General features: G+C 42.9%; 2 protein-coding genes across 3 annotated transcripts; one reads left to right on the forward strand and one right to left on the reverse strand.

The window, feature by feature from the left end:
* Nucleotides 1-94: 94 nt before the first annotated feature.
* Nucleotides 95-11,146, forward strand: LOC135457069 (glioma pathogenesis-related protein 1-like). The gene is made up of 6 exons (XM_064731401.1): nucleotides 95-440; nucleotides 4,832-5,077; nucleotides 7,070-7,179; nucleotides 8,907-8,989; nucleotides 10,122-10,148; nucleotides 10,232-11,146. The coding sequence occupies exons 1-6, from the start codon at nucleotides 261-263 to the stop codon at nucleotides 10,381-10,383; spliced, it is 798 nt and encodes a 265-aa protein (XP_064587471.1). The 5' UTR covers nucleotides 95-260; the 3' UTR covers nucleotides 10,384-11,146.
* A 1,732-nt stretch (nucleotides 11,147-12,878) lies between these two features.
* KRR1 (KRR1 small subunit processome component homolog) lies at nucleotides 12,879-17,650 on the reverse strand. Of its 2 annotated transcripts, none has more exons than XM_064701963.1 (10): nucleotides 17,498-17,650; nucleotides 16,937-17,112; nucleotides 16,329-16,463; nucleotides 15,934-16,059; nucleotides 15,756-15,839; nucleotides 15,121-15,177; nucleotides 14,474-14,644; nucleotides 14,228-14,305; nucleotides 14,011-14,104; nucleotides 12,879-13,520 (listed from the first exon to the last, which is right to left on the reverse strand). In XM_064701963.1, exons 1-10 carry the CDS (start codon nucleotides 17,583-17,585, stop codon nucleotides 13,378-13,380), a joined length of 1,152 nt encoding a protein of 383 aa, XP_064558033.1. In that variant the 5' UTR covers nucleotides 17,586-17,650; the 3' UTR covers nucleotides 12,879-13,377. The 2 variants fall into 2 exon arrangements, with proteins under 2 accessions (XP_064558033.1, XP_064558032.1); XM_064701962.1 differs by having other exon boundaries at nucleotides 16,937-17,115; nucleotides 17,498-17,643.
* Nucleotides 17,651-18,064: the final 414 nt, after the last annotated feature.

Here is an 18,064-nt window from a genome sequence, read left to right on the forward strand (position 1 = left end):
CTTTGCGGGGCTCGCCCCGTCCGGCCCGCAGCAGCCGCGGCCCGCGGCCCGCGCCCCGCCACGCCCGGCGTGCGCAGCGGCCGCGCTGAGGGCCAGGCCACGCCCAGCCGCCCTCAGGCTCACGAGGGCTCTATAAATACCGGCAACCGGGCGCACAGCCTGTCGGCTTTCAGCACCACAGCTCGGGACGTCTAGTGATGCCCTTATATCCACCGTGGTGACTTTCTGCTTGCACCATCTCTCTCCTTCTCCCTTTCTCAATGACAGGCAGATTTTCTACCTGTGCGCTGGCTTTACTACTCTTTTGTTGTTCCTCTGATTCTTTTGATCCGTCGACATTGCCTGATCCTCGGGATCCAGAGTTTATTAAGCTATGTGTGGAAACCCACAACACATTGCGGTCCAGAGTGGATCCACCAGCCAGCAACATGCTCTGGATGGTAAGGGAATCTTCATGACTTACATACAAATTTGTAGCATTGTGATGCTGTTTATGATTCTCAAAGATTGCTTTCGTTATCAAATGCAAAAAATCAGAAAACAACCCCAAAAAACCTGGGGTCATAAGACTGACCGCTTTTCAAAGCAGAGAAGAAGGCTGTAATTATCGGCTGGGATATGTGCGGCTTAGGGGTGACTGCAATTGCTCCCCCGCAGCCGCAGCTGCCCGCCCTCGGCCCAGCGGGGTTGCTGTGCTGTGTTGTGTGAGGAGCCTCTGGTTGCGAGGCGCCACACGCAGCTCGGCAGCCGGGGCTGCGGGGTTTGCGCACATCTGAGCACAACTTTCGTGCTCCAGTCGGCGAGGGCAGATCCTGTTGCCAAACAGCGCCGGAGAGCTTTCCCTGAGCATTCCCTGCAGGGCTCTCACCGACTGAGCCAGCAGGGCGGCAGCTCCGAGGGGCTGGGCCTGCAGGGAAAGCCAGAAAGCACCGAGTTCATTTTCCGTGTCTGGTTGTCAGACACTAAAAGGTAAGTGCCCCACTTAGGAGGCGTAACCGCACAGTAATAAAACTTGAATTGCAAACATGACAGGAAACATATTTAGTTTCGCTTCTAGATGCATCTTTTAGATCAGCTCTCCTCAGCTGCGCATCCTGGCCTTCAGAACATGTTCCTTGGACTCTCTATTTTCTACATTGCTTTACTGGCCCTAAACAAACAAAATATTGTTAGGATGTGTTAAAAGTGCAGTGTTTGTATTTTTAAATTGTGCTTAATTTCTTCTTTTGAAAAAGTAAAGAACTGAAATCTGAAAAAAAAAAAAAAAGGAAGCATAAGAAAGAGACAAATAAATTGCATCTAAACCAGAAACTGAATCATGGCAAGTTTCTTTGAAAATACTACAAAATCCCTAGTCTTAAATATGACCTCTTCCAGGAACTATTTAATGTGGAGATAGCAGTGCAATACATGATAAAATCTATTACAAAACTAAAAGCATTAGAACTGAAAAGAGTATTTTGAGTGGCCCTTTGCACTTCAAAAAGGCAGAAAATAAGATGGTGCTTTTATTTCACAGGAGCTTCATTTTTGCTGGAAGTAACTGTCCACCAAGATATGTAAAAATTAAGATTGAATTCAGGGCATTCTCATATTTTGGAAAAGTAGTTTTTAAAAGAAAATGCAAAATAGAAACTCCTTTAATTGCAAGTAACAAAGCTCAACCATTGGCATTTGTAATACATGTATTATAAAATGAGAACATTGATCTAAATTTTTTTTACCTGACAAATGTGAGCCCTTTCTCATCCACCCAAAGCACTACTTAGTTCTGTTCTAAGGCTCCTCAAAAGCAGTCTCACCATTTTCATCAGGACTTCATAACAGTCTCCTTTGAATTAGTGCTGCCTTACATCATTTTTCACATATTATGCATTAATTTTTTCCTCCTAAAGTCAGCAAGCAACTTGTTATAAAATGAAAACAGGGAAGCAGTTAATGAGGGGGAAAAAATGGTAAATATTGTTTCCTTAAACAGCAGTGATATATATATGCAAATCTCCCTGTCCTGTGTATTTTCTTTGCATGCCATTCAGTCCTATCTTTCTGTTTAAGTGCAGTATTATAAGCAAATATGGAGTGTAACTGCAGTTAAACTAAAAATCATTGTGAACATTTCTGTACACTGCTTTTCATCTGTCAGCCAGATTAAGCATTCACACAAAATGGAAAGTATATTTAAACTTACTATGCAACTTTAAACTTAGTATTATTCATAACTTTATCAAAGTTTAAACCTATTACTACTATAGGATGAGGAGAGAAGGTGCATGGACTCTTAAAAAGCAGAATGTGGAAAAAAGAGACCATGAAATGCAAAGGTGCATCCCCCACTGTTGTACTTCTTTTATAATGGTCATCTCAGATGCCTTGACAAGATGTGAAATGAAGCTTCTGTCTTAACTGTCTGAGTTATCTTCCAGGACTGGAAGATAAGTTCTGTACAATGCCAGATTTTATCCATTGTCCTTAAAAGTATCGAAGGAAATACCAACTGCTTACTTGAAATAAGACTCCCTGCCCCAAATTTCATACTTGATATACTGAGTTCCTATCTACATTATTTATGTCCTAGCTTTGTGGGTGCATTTGGTTTGCACAAACAGGTTTTGAAAGCAGAGAGGTCATACTGGGGTGGCTTCTCTGAGAAGCTGCCAGAAGCTTCCTGAATGTCCCACAGAGCAATTTCCCTGCTGGCCAAGGCCAAATCCTTCAGCCACAGTGGCAGTGCCTCTAGGATATTCCATTCAAGAAGGGGAAAGGCTGTGCACAAGCAATTGCAGGCAGAGAAGAGTAAGAACACGTGAAAGGAGCAGCTCTGCAGACACCAAGGCCAGGGCAGAAAGGGTGGGAGGAAGCGCTCCAGGCACTGGAGCAGAGATTCCCCTGCAGCCCGTGGTGCAGCCCAGGGTAAGGCAGGATGGGACCCTGCAGCCCATGGAGGAACAGAGATCCACCTGCAGCCTGGGGAGGGCCCACACTGGGGCAGGTGGAGGCCTGAAGGGGGCCGTGACCCTGTGGGAAACCTGTGCTGGAGCAGGGGCCTGGCAGGAGCTGTGGCCCCATGGAGAGAGGAGCCCACAGTGAGCAGGTTTGCTGGCAGGAGTGGTGACCCCATGGAGAACCCACTCTGGAGCAGTGTGCTCCTGAAGGACTGCACCCTGAGGGAGGGACCCTGCTGGAGCAGAAGAGCTGAAACCCTGGGAAGGACTTACATTTGGAAAGTTTGTGGAGACTGTCTCCTGTTGGAGGGACCCCACACTGGAGCTGGAGAAGAGTGTAAGTCCTCCCCCTGAGGAGGAGGGAGCAGGAGGGAGTGTTTGATGAGCAGAGCATAACCCCCAATTCATGTCCCCTTGTGCTGCTGGGGGGAAGTGGAAAATCAGGACTGAAGTTATGTCCTGGGAGAAAGAAGAGGTGCGGGGAAGATGTTTAAAATTGTAATAAATACAATTAGTTTCCCCAAGCTGAATCTGTTTTGCCCATGACAGTAACTGATGGATGATCTCTCTCTGTCTTATCTCAATCCAGGGGCCCTTTGGTTGCATTTTCTCTCCCCTCCCCAGGTGAGGAGGGCAGTGATAGAGTGGCTTTGGTGGGCACCTAGCCAGTGTCCACCCCACCACATTGGGAAAATGCACCCTCCACAAACATTAGGCAAAGGAAGAAATGTAAGACATAGGTTTAAAAATATTTGTAAATCTCCATAGATGCATTTTGGCATGGTCTTGTGGTTTTTAATTACCAATTGGTAGTGTAAACAATACACATTGTTTCAGACTTAGCTATGGTACAAAAAAAGTTACTTAGGTAAAACATAGACATAAAATCCAACAACCTACCTTTGTTAGATTCTACCAAAAAATCTACAAAAAGGTAGATTTCAAAATGCACCTTTTCCTTCATAATTTTTGATCCATTCAAAACAATTTCCTTAGCATTTAGATCATTTGCAGAAGCAAGTAAGCTATTTTAATTAATTCAGAAGAGGAAAAATAAAAAGTTTATTTAAAAAAAAAAAAACTTCAGTACAAACTAGTTCAGTGCTGGACAACTTCATTTACATAACACAAAGTATAGCTAGGACTACAAGCATACATTCGTGGTACTGTATCTACCAGGAGGTACAATGTTGTAATTACTCAAGGTGTGGGCACAAGAAAACCCAGCCAGAGCAGACACCACCTCCAGTGCAAACAAAAGACATTTACATAACTCAGTTGCTTAAATAGCCACTTTCTCTAAAACTGAATAGCAAGTGAATGAGTCATTCCACAAATATGAATTCAGCACTCAGGTTTCAAGCCACCAAACACAATGATGCTCACCAAAGGGTTGAGTTTAAACTGTCCCCAACATCACAGTGTGCTTGTGAACTGACCTGCCAGCCATGGCCTTAAGCAAATATGAGGCTACACAAGACTTTTGCATTATTGATATGGTAGGCATAACCCTCATTTTCCAGATTCCATGTAAATTCATTTTAATTTACATTAATGTTCTGTCATGGCCAGCACAGCCTTGAAATGCTCATTGTGCCACAAACACTGTATTTGGCTGATGTACAGCTCTTGGTGTCCAACAAGCCAGTCAGCCAAGGTCATTCACCACCCAAAAAAAAATTTCTTCAAGTTTAATCAGCAATTTAAGTTCAAATCAGAAACAAATCTACAAGCTGATTTACCATGTAGCTCTGTAAGTCTCCACAGAAGTAAAAAATGAATGAACCAAAAGCATCTACACAATTGAGACACAACTTTTCCTGAGAGCTGCTCTGAATTACTGCACTGCCAGTATAACAAAGTGATTTTTAATTGTCTTTATTTTGCAGAGTTGGGATCCAGATTTGGCAAAGACTGCAAAAGCTTGGGCAAAGAAATGCTTATTTAAACATAATATATACCTCAAAGAGCGAGGGAAAGTTCACCCCAAATTTGCCTTTGCTGGAGAAAACATCTGGACTGGCTCAGCTTCTGCCTTTAACGTGAAAGGAGCCCTCTCCGCTTGGTACAGTGAGGTCGAATTCTACGATTACGAAACCAATAAGTGCTCTAGAGTATGTGGCCACTATACACAGGTAGGCATTGCATTTCTCCATCTAAACCATGAACCAGCTTTGCCATTTTGATACAAAACCTCTACATTTCTGTTGAAGATTCAGTGAATCTTTCCAGGTTCTGTAGTCTTACTATATGTCTGTGTGCACAAGATGTTCTTACGTTCCAAATTATGGGAGGAAAAGAGTCATTGTGTTATTACTTAAAATGTGGCAGTTTGTGGGGTTTTTTTGGAAGAAAACAGTGCAGCTATCAAGCAGTCAGATTAGTCAAGCAGTGGCTGAAAAACAGACAACAGCAGTGGCTGTGAGCTGCAGTGCATGAGTAGAATGAGGTCCCAGCTCTGTCAGGCAGACTTCAAATGCCAATGGCTGGAGAAGTACCATAATGAAAAGAGGTGTCTGCAAACATCATGTGCACACTTTGTCCAACTGCTATTCCCAAAGGAAGCAGGCAAAGGGAGGAAACGGACTGCAGCTGCCATGCAATCCTGCAGTCACTACCCACAGCTATAGGATAGCAGGACAGCTTGCAACAGCAATTCTAGGCTTAAATTTTGACCTGAGGCTGTTTAATATTTTTTGCAGAGATACACATGTGCTTTTAGGACTTGAGTAGATGAGGTGAAGCTGGTGGGCTTTCTGAACTTGTGTGCAGAGAAGATATTTGGATGCAGGAGCTGTGAGAGGTGACTGTGCTGCTCTTTGATCTTGCTCTCAAGAGCACTGCAAGACTCAACACCTGGAAACTGCACAGCACACTTTACCTGACACTAAAAGCACTGTGCTATTGACCATGGTGTTTGTAGAGGAGTGGGCATGCAATTTCATGGGTGTAGAATAAAAAAATAAGATTATTCTCACTTGGAGTTAGCAGTGATAGCGATTGTAGCTAGAAGATATATATGTGACAGCCTCAGGAGGTATCCTTGGGTCTTTCCTGTCAGGGAACTCATCATTCCTCTTCTTCCCAACTGTGGAGAAGAGAATTTTCCCTGGGCACAATTACTGCAGTTACCACAAATCACTGCTCAGCCAGTGGCCTCCTGGGATAGGGAGGGTCCTTTTATTCAGTCCTTCACAGTCATCAGGAAAGAAGTTATCTACAGCTGGTGCCAGGAGCAACCTCTGCTCTGCCACTGCACTAAGAAAACCCTCAGGAGCCTGAGGATTGTCCCGTCTTCCCAGAGCTGGTACTAAACAACTATAAACAGAAAGGGCCAGTCCTCCCCTTTAAGTCAGAGTAAGCACAAATGTATTTATGTTCTAAGTTGCCAGGATCCTTCCATATTGCCCACATAGTCAGTCAGTGCTGCTGTTTTATCACCCTCAAGTACTGCTGTGCCCTTGTCTCCCCTCTGCTGCCGTCATGCCGACTTAATTTTCAGGACTGCAGCATTTGGCTACATTCTGATAGGATCCACAGAAAAGCTTCTGGTAGAGAGAGGATCAGTAAGTGAAGTAATGGCCTTGCCCCTAGATTATCTTAATCACTGCCATGATGTTAAAAGGCAAGAGTGCAGCCTAAACACAATCCTCCTCCCAAAGCACCAGTGCCTTCTGAAAATTTGCTTTATGTCCCCATGGGATTTAGTGAAGGGGCAGCCAGCCCTCATAAGAGCTGTAGCAGATCATGCAGTCTTTTCTGCACAGGTGTGAACTCAGCTCCCACCAGCAAGAAAGATAGAATGCTAATGGATTAGGTTGAAACAAAGGAGGTGAATTTCACCTTTCTCCTTTGCAAGAAAGGAAAACAACCTGTTACAGCCAGTTGTATCTTCTTTCTGCACAGTTTTAACAAATATATGGTGAATTGGGTAAAATAATCAGTCTTTTTTCAGAACAAACTATGATTTATGAGATCCATTATTGCTGCTTTTCCCTGTGAAGCCTGCCAAACGAGTCCTCCTCATTCCATTTGTATGTGATAAAACAAGGGAGAACATGTCTTCTCCTAACTCTTCAGGTGCTGAATCAAAGCCTTGTCACCAGTGTATCCATCTGTCTTTGCAGGTAGTTTGGGCTACAAGCTACAAGGTTGGTTGTGCTGTGCACTTCTGTCCCACGGTGCAATACATCTCCATACGCAACGCAGCACACTTCATCTGCAACTATGGGCCGCCGTAAGGTTTTTTATTATGGATATTTGGGTCCTACCCCTTCCCTTCCACAACATGCACATTTATTAGATCAGTCCATTTAGTCCTTTTTTTTTTGTGGGAGGAAATAGTATCCAAAATAGAGAAGAGGTACACCTTTGTCCAACCAGCTGTTTTTTATTTGCTAGATGAGGGCTGTATATTGGAGACAAAAAGCAGCTGGACTGGAAGAATGGATTAAATATAAGATGTTGACATGAAAATACTAAAATGATCATCTGAAAGTTAATCCCTTGCTCCTAAATGCCAAGATGGCCCCAGACAGTTTCCAAGTCCGAAGATATTCCCACATGTGCCTGAGGAATTAAGCCCTAAGTCAATGGCTTGGATAAACATTGAAGTGTGCAGTGCTGGCAGCCTGCAGTTTTAGCAGCTGAGGGCTGCTTAGGAGGCTGAGGCTGCTCAAGACAAAATTTGATCCAGAGGTCCTTCATGTGCATAGTCAGTAGGATATCCAGCTAGGATAGATGTATTATTCTCTTCTCCAGCTAATTAATACCACCTCAGTATAAATGCAGCTTTAAAAGCCTTTGGCCAAGCCATGTTGGGCCAAAGCCAGGCTGCCCTTGAGCTCAAGCAAGTTTGGCATTCCTTTTGCCCACGTCACATCCTTGAAAGAATATGTACCCCTGACTAAATATCTTGAAATGACACAGCTGCTTTCCCCAAAAGCCCCACACCCAAATGTGCAGAGGGCCAAAATCCCACTGGATTTCTTGCCCTGTGTTGGCATGAGGAAGAGGAGTGGTCCCTTCACCAGCACCCAGCAAAGCAGACAGGGCACTCTCTGGAGAGGCAAGGTGCTCTAGAGAGGGCTTTAGAGCTGGCCCCTTCCCTGCTGGGTGAGGACACCACAAATGGTCAGTTGCATGCTAACAAGTGGAGGAATGTCACATTCAGCTGTTGATTTTGAGAAGCAGCAGCTTCATTGATTTGTTTCAGCTCTGCCAAGGGCCCAGGCAAGATTCACACACAGTTGCCTCAAGTGAATGTACTCTTCAGCTTAGACCAAGCAATGAAAGCCTTGCCTTGCTGAAAGTAATGAGGTTTTACCATGAAGTTTCATCTCATCTTCAGCTGCGATTTCATGCTTACAAAATCCCTCTCTGTGTTCATGGGCAGTTTGAGGCATGCTGTAAGTCTTGCTTCGGCCATACTTTGAGCAAAGCACTGAAGCTGTGTTTGGTGCAGTATCAGCCTGAGCAGAGGTAGTTGGTCCGACTCACACCACTGGCAGAGGGAGGTAGCAGGAGAGAGTTCTACATCACTCCCAAAATATTAAAAACAAATGGGTGAAATCACTACCTATGATTCTCCAACATCAGAGCTTTCCTCTTCAAGGCTGAATACACACATACATGCACAGTAACTGAACCTGCTCTTGCTTCCATAGCCAGAGCCAGCTGTGAGGTTCCAGAGTCTCCATGCACAAATTACCCAACTCTGAGAGTGCTTTAATTCCCAGGTTTGCAATGCTGCTGTCTCCAAATTTCTAAACAGGGTGTCCCATTACACCTAATCTCTTCTGTTTCTCTGCATGTGATGGGCACAGGGCACTCAGACGGGACTCTTGAAAAAACCCATCATTCTATCAACACAAGTGAAGCAGAACTCAGGTTAAAACCTAATTAGCAGTAGGTATTGCCATCTTCCCAAGGGCTGTTTGAGAGCAGTGGTGTTTTCCTTCGCAGTGGGAATTACCCGGTGCAGCCATACAAGACGGGAGCAGCGTGCAGCGAGTGTGGTGGTGAGACGTGTACCATGACAATGTGTCGTAAGTAGAAGACAACCAGACATCCTCCCCAACCATGTGTAGAAAGGGAAAGAGCACACAAAAGATAGTGGCAGGAGGCAGGCACAGAACTCTCCGGTTCCGAAATATAGGCTGAAAACCTGCAGTCAGAAGCCAAGTGGGTAGTGGTACATAAAGAGAAGGGATGAGGGCAGGAGCCTGTTTTCTACCCTGGGGAGTGATGGGAGGGGTCTGCTCTTCAGGTGCTGGAGGGTGTGTTACAGGAGATATGGTGGCTGCAGTTTAAAGTGTTATTACCCCTGCCAGAAATTACTGCTTGCAGAAACTGAAAGCAGAGAATGGGATACCTGTCCTGGGGGCTCCAGGTTATTCGCACCTGATGTGGGAGCTGTGGCTTGAGCTGGTGCAGTTCCAATCAAGCTTTGCCCCTGCCATGCCACTGCGGGTGGGGAGAGCAGCCACGGCCCTGCCAAAGCTGCTCACTCCAAGGACCATCAGCCAGGCCATCTGCTTTCCCCTAAGCACTCGGAGAGAACAAGGCTGACATGCAAGTGCATTCATGGAGATGCAGTGCTTAACTCAAGTCTGACAGCCTTCCTGATATGCCTGCACTTGTCTTTTTAAGGGCTGTATGGAGTCAGGAGGGAAGGAGAACTGAAATTTCCATAAAGACAAGGCACTGTGCTGTAGCCATTGGCCTGTGGGGAGCTGAGGGTATGGTCACACTTTTCCCCAGCACTCTAACTTTTGGTGAACTAAAAGGAGTGAGAAGATGCTGTTAAAACATCAGTACCTAAGGAATTTAAGGGAGTCTTGGATTCACAGAGCTGTTTAATGTTAGTTGCAGGCTCTCAAAACACAGGCCATAAGGCAAAAGTCAGTGATCTTGGGAAGCACACCCGGGGGGAGTCCTTTCTACACCAGCCACTGGTGATAGAAGTGAAAAAAGTGTGATAAACCACTCCTCACCCGAGTCCTGAGAGTCACTGCAGGGCTCTCCCAGAGTCAGCAGGTCTTTGCATTTTCCTGAGAAGAAACACATCAGCTGTATTTATAAGCCCATTGTGATGCTCACATTTCATTACCTTTTGGTTAGAGTCAAATTGTTTCTAAATTATAAGTGTGCTTCTGTTTACTTCTTTTCTCTCTCCAGAAAATGAAGAGCGTGACAAAGTAGTTGGTAAGTACCATTGGAATTATTGTTTCCTTTTGTTGCCCTTGTTGCAGTTATACTTGAAAACAAGTGAATTGTTTTGTTTACAGAGGATACCAGGTGGCAGCCAGAGTGGGACAGGCCCTCGTGTGATGAGTTCTGCATCTCCATTATTGCTTTAAGATTAATACTCCTTATACTGACATTTGTGGCCGCCTGGCTCTTACCAAAATATTGGTCTCTAGTACCTGTCAGTGGGTAGCACACATGTAGAAGACCACAAGAGCACTTGGCTCAATTCATCTCTTCCATTCATATAAATTACAGGCAGCACAAACATCGGTGGAGACATTGTTTGCAATGTGATTTACAAGTACAGAAATAACACCTTCATTGCAGGTCGTAGTTACAAGCACTGATAAGCATTGTGAACATTTCTTTCTCATTGCTCAGAAACAGTTAAAACTTAAAATAGATTTAGATGTTAAAATTGTTTTAAAAGTTAAAAAGTTAAAATATTTTTAAAGTGGAGCAGTGTGCATGTGATCTGGTGGGTATGGGGGCACATTGTCAAGGCAGCACACTAAGGTGCAGGCAGCTGCCCAACACACTTTAGGAAGGACTGGAGAGTGTCCAGCCCCAGAGTCAGGCCCCAGCCCACAGCCAAAGCACAGGCAGAGTATGCACCTGTCTCATTCCTATTGCACTCTTACCTTGGGCACTCCTACAGCAAGATGCAGAGTGGCCTGTATAATTTAATTTTTTTAAAGGAATTTTTGGATCCCTGTGAACTCTGGCATTTGCATCCTGGGGCAGGCAGCGCACTTCCCAGTCTCACAGCGCACTTGCCATTAGTACTTTGCTTTGCTCAGAAATTGTTTTTAAACTCATGGCATCTGTGCCTAAACAGTTTCACCTGTGTTTACATGGTTATGTATCACTGCAATCTTTCCTGTTGTGGTTTTTTATTTTTTTCAGTACAGGGGTTTTACTGCTGTTTCAAACAATAAATTGTTATTTCCTGATTCCTGTGTATGGCAGTCATGAATTTGCAACATGACCTAAAGCTTAACTGCTGGTGCACAAAATAAACCCAGATTCAACTCCAACTTGCACAACACTAGAAACAATACTGGGAAACATAGAACTCCAAATAAAATCACGCTGTGCCCACAGTTACTAGTTTGGTTCAACAGCTGCCAAAGAACAAATCTCCTGGAACCTGCGCATCTGGAGCAGGCAGAAGGCTGTGGGGACAGCTGCTGCCTTCAGCTCAGTATGTCCTCTACCAACCACAGTCACCCAGCTCCAGCAGAGTCTGGAAGCAGCAGAGCTGCACAAACTCACAGCTGGACCACAGCAATCCCTGTCTACACTTTTAGAAGCTTCTGCACCCTGTCCCTCTGCACACACTGCTGTGGGGGAAGTTCCCTTCACCCCTTCACTTCTGCAGTACTGTCGCCACAATACCTGTCACTGTTTCTGCATGCCTATTCCTGACCCTGACCTTACTACTGGCATGGATTTTAACTGAAAACACTGGAACTGGGACCCAACATTTCTCACATTACACTTCCAGGTCATTATCTGCTAGTACTCTTATACTAGAATCATTTCAATATCACAACATTCCTTGAATAAATAATTTTTCAAAATGCAAATATATCTGGGGACAAAATTATGAATTTCATGCTTGATATATCTTTATATATATATACACGTCTTTGGTGACTGCTGGAGCCTCCACAGCCAAGACAGCACACTCACAGACACTCTTGTGTGAAACCCAGGCCTCAAGTTCCATGTACTGCAAAGTCCCAACTAAAAATCAGCTGACAAGGAGCACCTGGGCAGCAGAACGCAATGTGTGGGTACTCCTCCTGCACAGGGCTCACAGCAGACTTTGCAGGACAGTCTCTGCCCCCCATGTGGGGTAGTGGACTACTGCTGGAAAGAGGAAGGCAGGAAAGAGAACAAAATAAGCTGCTGTGTCCGGGGAGCTTAAAATGAGCTCAGCAGTTCTCTCCTGCTTAATTACGGGGTGGTCTCCAGGAGAAGAAACAGAAGCAATGTGGAGACCTGAAAGTTCAAAATGTTAACAGTTTCATTTAACTATATACTTAAGCAGCTCTTAGGAAATCCTAAGAAAAACCTTCCCTTAAAAACCTGTGGGCATAGGGGGATTAAATGCCCAAACTTTACAATGTGGCATCTATCAAACAAAAAAAATATGTGTTTTCACCTACTAGTTTCAAATAAAAGGTCACTAAAAGGCATTGAGCTGCATCCTTCTAGAACCATTTCCACTGCATGTGCAGTGATCAAAATTCCAAACCCTAGCAATGGCACTCAGAATCATAACATTAGTGTGGCTCTATCTCCCCCTCAATACATTTGTTTCTTTAATCCCAGACCTATGAAATAAGCAACATATGCTCTGCTGGTGCACTTTATTTCATCACATTTCACAGTTTCAGGAAATTGAAAAACCTCTAAACTTCCTTTAAAATAGGGCAAGTGCAAAAAAAAAAATAGGAACACAATTTTTTAAAGATATTCTTGCAAGAAGGAACTAAACTAAGAATATATTTAAAGGTAAATAACACAACTTTTTGCTTTCCCTGCAGCACAATCTCTGTGTAAAGACACTTGCTTTGTACCATATTCTGTGTAAAAACCCATCACGATAATGCTAATAAATGACAGTTTATCAGTGGTTTCCTGGACAACACAATGAAGACTGTGCAGTAGATTAACTAAAGTTTCAGAACATTGTATTAAAATAGTTTATTAACATTGAGACAAGACACACACAAAAAAAATCAGCTTTTACAAAAATAAAAGCATTATATAGTAATAAATCTTGCCTGCTTAGCAAAAGTTATCACCACAACTTGAGGCTGCATATTGTCTGGTAGTCTTTTACAGAATTACCTTGAGCTTTAACCTTCCCAGAGTTACCTGGCCCAAATGTTTAACACTCCACATTAAATTCCTCCTTTAGACAGATGAGTATTATCCAAATACATTCTCTTACTACATCAAACAACACAGTAGCACAGATTTTCTTCACCAACCTCGCCAAGCTTGTACAGCTATTGTAGGTCCTCTAATTAAACTGTACTTAGGAAAAGAGAATGATCATTTACTTAGTCTTTTCTTGTCCACATTATACTGACAGCAAAAAAATCTCCCATCTTCAGAGTGTAAAAATGTTCATTATCAGAGGTGACAAGTAAACATCTTGGGTGGTGAATTACTTCTTTTTCTTTTTTTTCTTTTCATCTGCTGCCATTTTTAACTTTACTTCTTCCTCAGGAAGCGCTCCTAATTTCTTCTTCTTCGCATTCTTTACCTTTTCTTTGATTGCTTCAATATCAATCTTTTTCTCAGTGGTGGCTACACAGTAAGAAATACAAAGATTGTTGTTTCTCCAGTTAAAAAATAAAACATTTGAGAACATAAGCTCTTACTCTGCAGATAGTGTGGTTTTACTTTAACCTTTACAAAAAATTAGAACTATTAGAAAAGGTTACAACTATTTACTCTATCTTGTACCAAAGTTGTGCTGTAAGTTTTTCAACTAAGTATTGCTTTCTGTTTACTTGAATGTAAAAGTTATGGCAGCATCACTGTAAAACTGAAAGGCAAAAATTGATGAAGCTCAAACAACCAATTGAGATTGACTCTTCAATGGAGAATTACAATTTTATAGGTATAAAATTATTGGCTAGACGATCTTTCTACTGTCCCTGGCAATCTCTGGGCATGGATCTTAAAACCAGCATTTTTTTTGCATGATCTTTCTTTTTCCTAGGCTGTATTTACAAAATCACTCAGCTTAGAAATTGACAACAGAAGATTTTACAACAGGAAAAAAAATGGTCACCTTTCTTTGTTTTCACAGCTGGCTTTTCCTTTGGTGGGATAAAAGCTTTATTTCTTTCTTCTTGTCTTCTCTTGACTGCATCTGCTTGCTTTGCCTGAAGGTACCAATAAAAAGTCAAGCAGCAACAGAGCAGGGCAAAAAAGGAAAAAAAAAAAATCAGATTCCAAGTCAGCAATCAAATGCTTTTTAACTGGACCCTGGATTGATACAACTTTACCTTTATCTCTTCCATTTGCTTGCGTTTCTTCTGTCTTTCTTTCAAGAAGTATTCACCACTTGCCAATTCTTTATCAATCTGTGTAAGACAAGCAGCAAGAAGCCTTAGTTAATTAGGCATTATAAGCCAGACCTGTAGTATCAGGGAATCAGAACATGACAGAAAAGGCCTCCCCACCTCTTTTTACAAAGAACACAATTTCAGGTGTGCTATATTCCTACATAACCAAATAAAGATTCAACTGACCTGGCTTTCTGGCTGTGGAGGTGGGAATGGTGTGTACTCCTTCTTAGTATTTTTCTTCTTGGGCTCCTTGCGTTTTTTCAAGTTCTTCCGCTTGAATTTAGGCAAAAATCTTTCCCAACTTTGTGTCCTCAGTTCAGGATCTTTTGCTAATTCCCTTTTGATCATCAAAGTCTTCAGTAGTTTCAGAACATCACAAAGAAGTTATTAAAAAAAGGGTATTACAGTAGAAGCCAAGAGATCCAAAACAGAATTTTACTAGACTTTCTTAGAGGAAATATGCTACATTCAAACCTTGCACATCTCACTTCAGTAAGAGCAGAGGGGCTTAATTATGAACAGAATCAGAAACACATCTCAAAACAGGGACAGAATACACAGGAGAAGGTGCTTCAGTTTAAATGAGCAAGTATCAAGCCAACAATCAAGGAGAAATTTTCCTTTGATTTTGTAGATACTGCCATTATGGTGTTATGGCAACGTATCCTAGTAAAATAAAGGATATCAAAGTCAGTGGTTTTTATAAAGCAGCACACTACAGAAATTCTCAAAATAGATTACCACACAGAAACATGTAACTTTTTACTATACAACCCTCTGGGAAGAAATTGCATTTTCTTGTAAACAAACATGCAGTGGACCATGCTAACCTTGATGTTATATATGGGATGTATATTCTTCATTGTGTCCAGAACAACTTTTCTGACCTGTATTGAGTACAAAAGAAGGATAACAGAAAGCTTATCAAGCACTTCATATGCTAATCAATTAAAATATCAGCTATAACATACTGTGCTTCCTCTGCCACCCCAAAGTAGTAACATTTAAAATTACAGAAACATTAAGGATGGAGAAGATCTCCAACATCATTGATTCCAGTCTTTAAGAAGCTAAAGCACAGGGTTAATTGGAAGGAACAGTTCAAAAATGCCAATACTATTGTCATGCTTCTAATAGACTCCAGCAGGCCCCACAAATATTATTTTCATGTTACCATGGATCTTATGGTGTCGTGAGGAACTTGCTTTTGACAAGCATTCTTCTCCCACATAGTTATTAAAATATATACAGATAATTTTTCTTCAAGACAGAAAGATCTTGGAGTCTAAACAAAATTCAGCAGCTAAGATAATACTGTGGACATTCATGCAAATGTAGCTTACTAACACACAGCTGAAAAGTCAGTGAGATACTGCTGAGGTTGCCCGATTTTGTGTCTCACCCACCCTTGAGCTGGGCACAGAAATTTGTTTGCTACACAAATGGCTCATCTACCTCATCTTACCTCTTTTAGGCCACTAAAGGGTCCAAGAGCTGAAACAGTGTTACCTTGCACCATAATATAACAGTTTGTTAACAGTTCCAGGGCCTACACCAAAAATGAAAAGAAATTAGTATAATATGAAGACATGACACAAATTTGGGTCTCAGTATTGTGTGGTTACTACGCCTCTAGGAAATACCTTCAGAGTAGATCCTTTTGGCCCAAGCAGCCGTGCTCTTCTTTTTATAAAAGTCTCTCTCTTCCTCACCAGAGAGCCTATCTTAATGATGTCACACGCAACATCATCCTGAAGGATACGAACTGCCTAAAGAGATGCAGACAATGTCATCTGAATGCAAATGTATTACTCATAGCAATCAAGAGAATACTTCAGTTTATTCTTCTCCCTTTGCTTTCAGATATATTTACTTAAAATATATATTTTCTTTTACTTGACTCACTTGAAATTCCCAGATTTTTAAAACGCAGTATTTTATAAGTATTATGACTGAATTTAAGTATAATATTGTGATAGAATTTAAGACAAAAGACAGGCATTATGATAGATAAAAACTTTCAGGATTTATTACAGACCTGCTCAAATGGAACACTTCTTGCCAGAAGTTTTATTAAGTCTCTAGCCCTAATGATTGCATACGGATCAAAAGTCTTCTTAGTGGTAGTGACAGTCATGCTTCCCTCAATGAGATCCAGCGCTGCATTCACGTACTGCAGTATTTGAAAAGAAACACCAGATCAAAATCATAATCCAGCTTTGTCAGTAAGCAGCTAACTAACAGAAGGTAGATCTATTTTGCAAAATTTCTTGAGTGACTTTTAGCTTAAGAAAATTCACATACACAGAGACAAAACCCAGACTGAATATGTGTCCAAGGCCCAAAGCACCACCTCTCTCATCTCCCTGAATTCAAGCACAGCAAAGCTGTCAGTGCCTGGATGATGAGATATTTGCTGCTGCAAATACTGTGCTGACAGCATTTACAAAGAACTGCAAGTCTGGCTACACAGTTCTTCACCGATTTTGATGACAAAGAACAACACTGTTAATTCAAAAGGCAAGCACAGTAGGAATTCATGAACATGGTATTAGAAAAGCAACTTGCACTGTTTTCATTAGCTTAATTACGACCTATATGTCCCAAAAGGTAAAGTGTAGTATCAAAATGGTTAAAAGTTCATACATGTTCCCCCAAGGCTTTCTGGACAAGTGGCCAGCACTCTTTCAAGTATGCTTCTCTATACTTCGGGAACAACGTTGCAAAACTGCTTTCTTCCAGCAGCCCTCTGGGATTATCCTCTCTTGTAAAGGCTGGCTCTTTCCATCCATCTGGCACAGTGAGAAGTTCAGATTCATCAACTGCTATTAAGAAGAAAAAAACCCAAAACTATTGTTATAAGAAGATTGATTTAATACACTGTTAAGTGCGGTTTGCATCTCTTCTGACCTTAGAAAAATTACTGCTTTAAATCCTTTATATATATTAAAAAAAAAAAAAAAGAAGAAATCGCAGCTGAGATATGCGCTGTTGATTTGGTATACACAAGATGATTATTCAAGTATATTACACAGGAACAAGGCACAACGTGAGGCGAGGAAGCCGAGAGCGGGCACACCACAACACGGCACCGCCGCTGGCGGCCCCAAGCACCACCAGCCACCTGTGCCCTCCACAGCGCCCCACGGAGCCCTCCTCAACCTGTGGCCCTCCTGGCCAGCCGCCAGTCCCGCATCCCGCCCTCACCTGGCGCCGCTTTCTTCTTGTTCTTGTGCTTTTCTCTGTGCTTCGGGCCGGACTCGGGCCCGGCCTGCTCCTCGGGCACGGCCGCCATGTCCGCGCGCGCCGGAAGGGGCGGGGCTGGGCCGCCCGGAGCTTCCCCCGCGCTCTGTGGGACCGCCCGGCCGGAGCCTGCGCCCCAAACGCGTGCAGAAACACCCGGGTAGTGCGGTGCTCGTAACTACAGGAAACGGGCTCCTGGCGAGACCGGGTTCTTCGGCTGAATAACCTACTGTTCAGTTGATGAATCTGAATAGTAAATAAGGAATTTAAGGCTTTCTGGGGGATGCTCTTCGTCCTCTTCCCTGCCCCTTCCCGTACCTGTACATGAGCGTTTCCTTCAATGAAAGAGCAGGAGTGTGCCTCCTCCGCTGTCTGCTATGAAGACCATGAAAAGCCAGTGGGGTGAAAAACTGGAGGAGACCTTTAAGAGCAAAAGCACTCTGAGGCAGGACAGTGTTGTCTTTGGCAGGTGTTCACTGCATTTGTTCATGAAAACCTGCAGTCGACGATATTTAATTACCTAAATGATGA

Source organism: Zonotrichia leucophrys, chromosome 1A (genome assembly GCF_028769735.1).
Source record: "Zonotrichia leucophrys gambelii isolate GWCS_2022_RI chromosome 1A, RI_Zleu_2.0, whole genome shotgun sequence".
In the NCBI taxonomy this organism is placed as follows: domain Eukaryota; kingdom Metazoa; phylum Chordata; class Aves; order Passeriformes; family Passerellidae; genus Zonotrichia; species Zonotrichia leucophrys.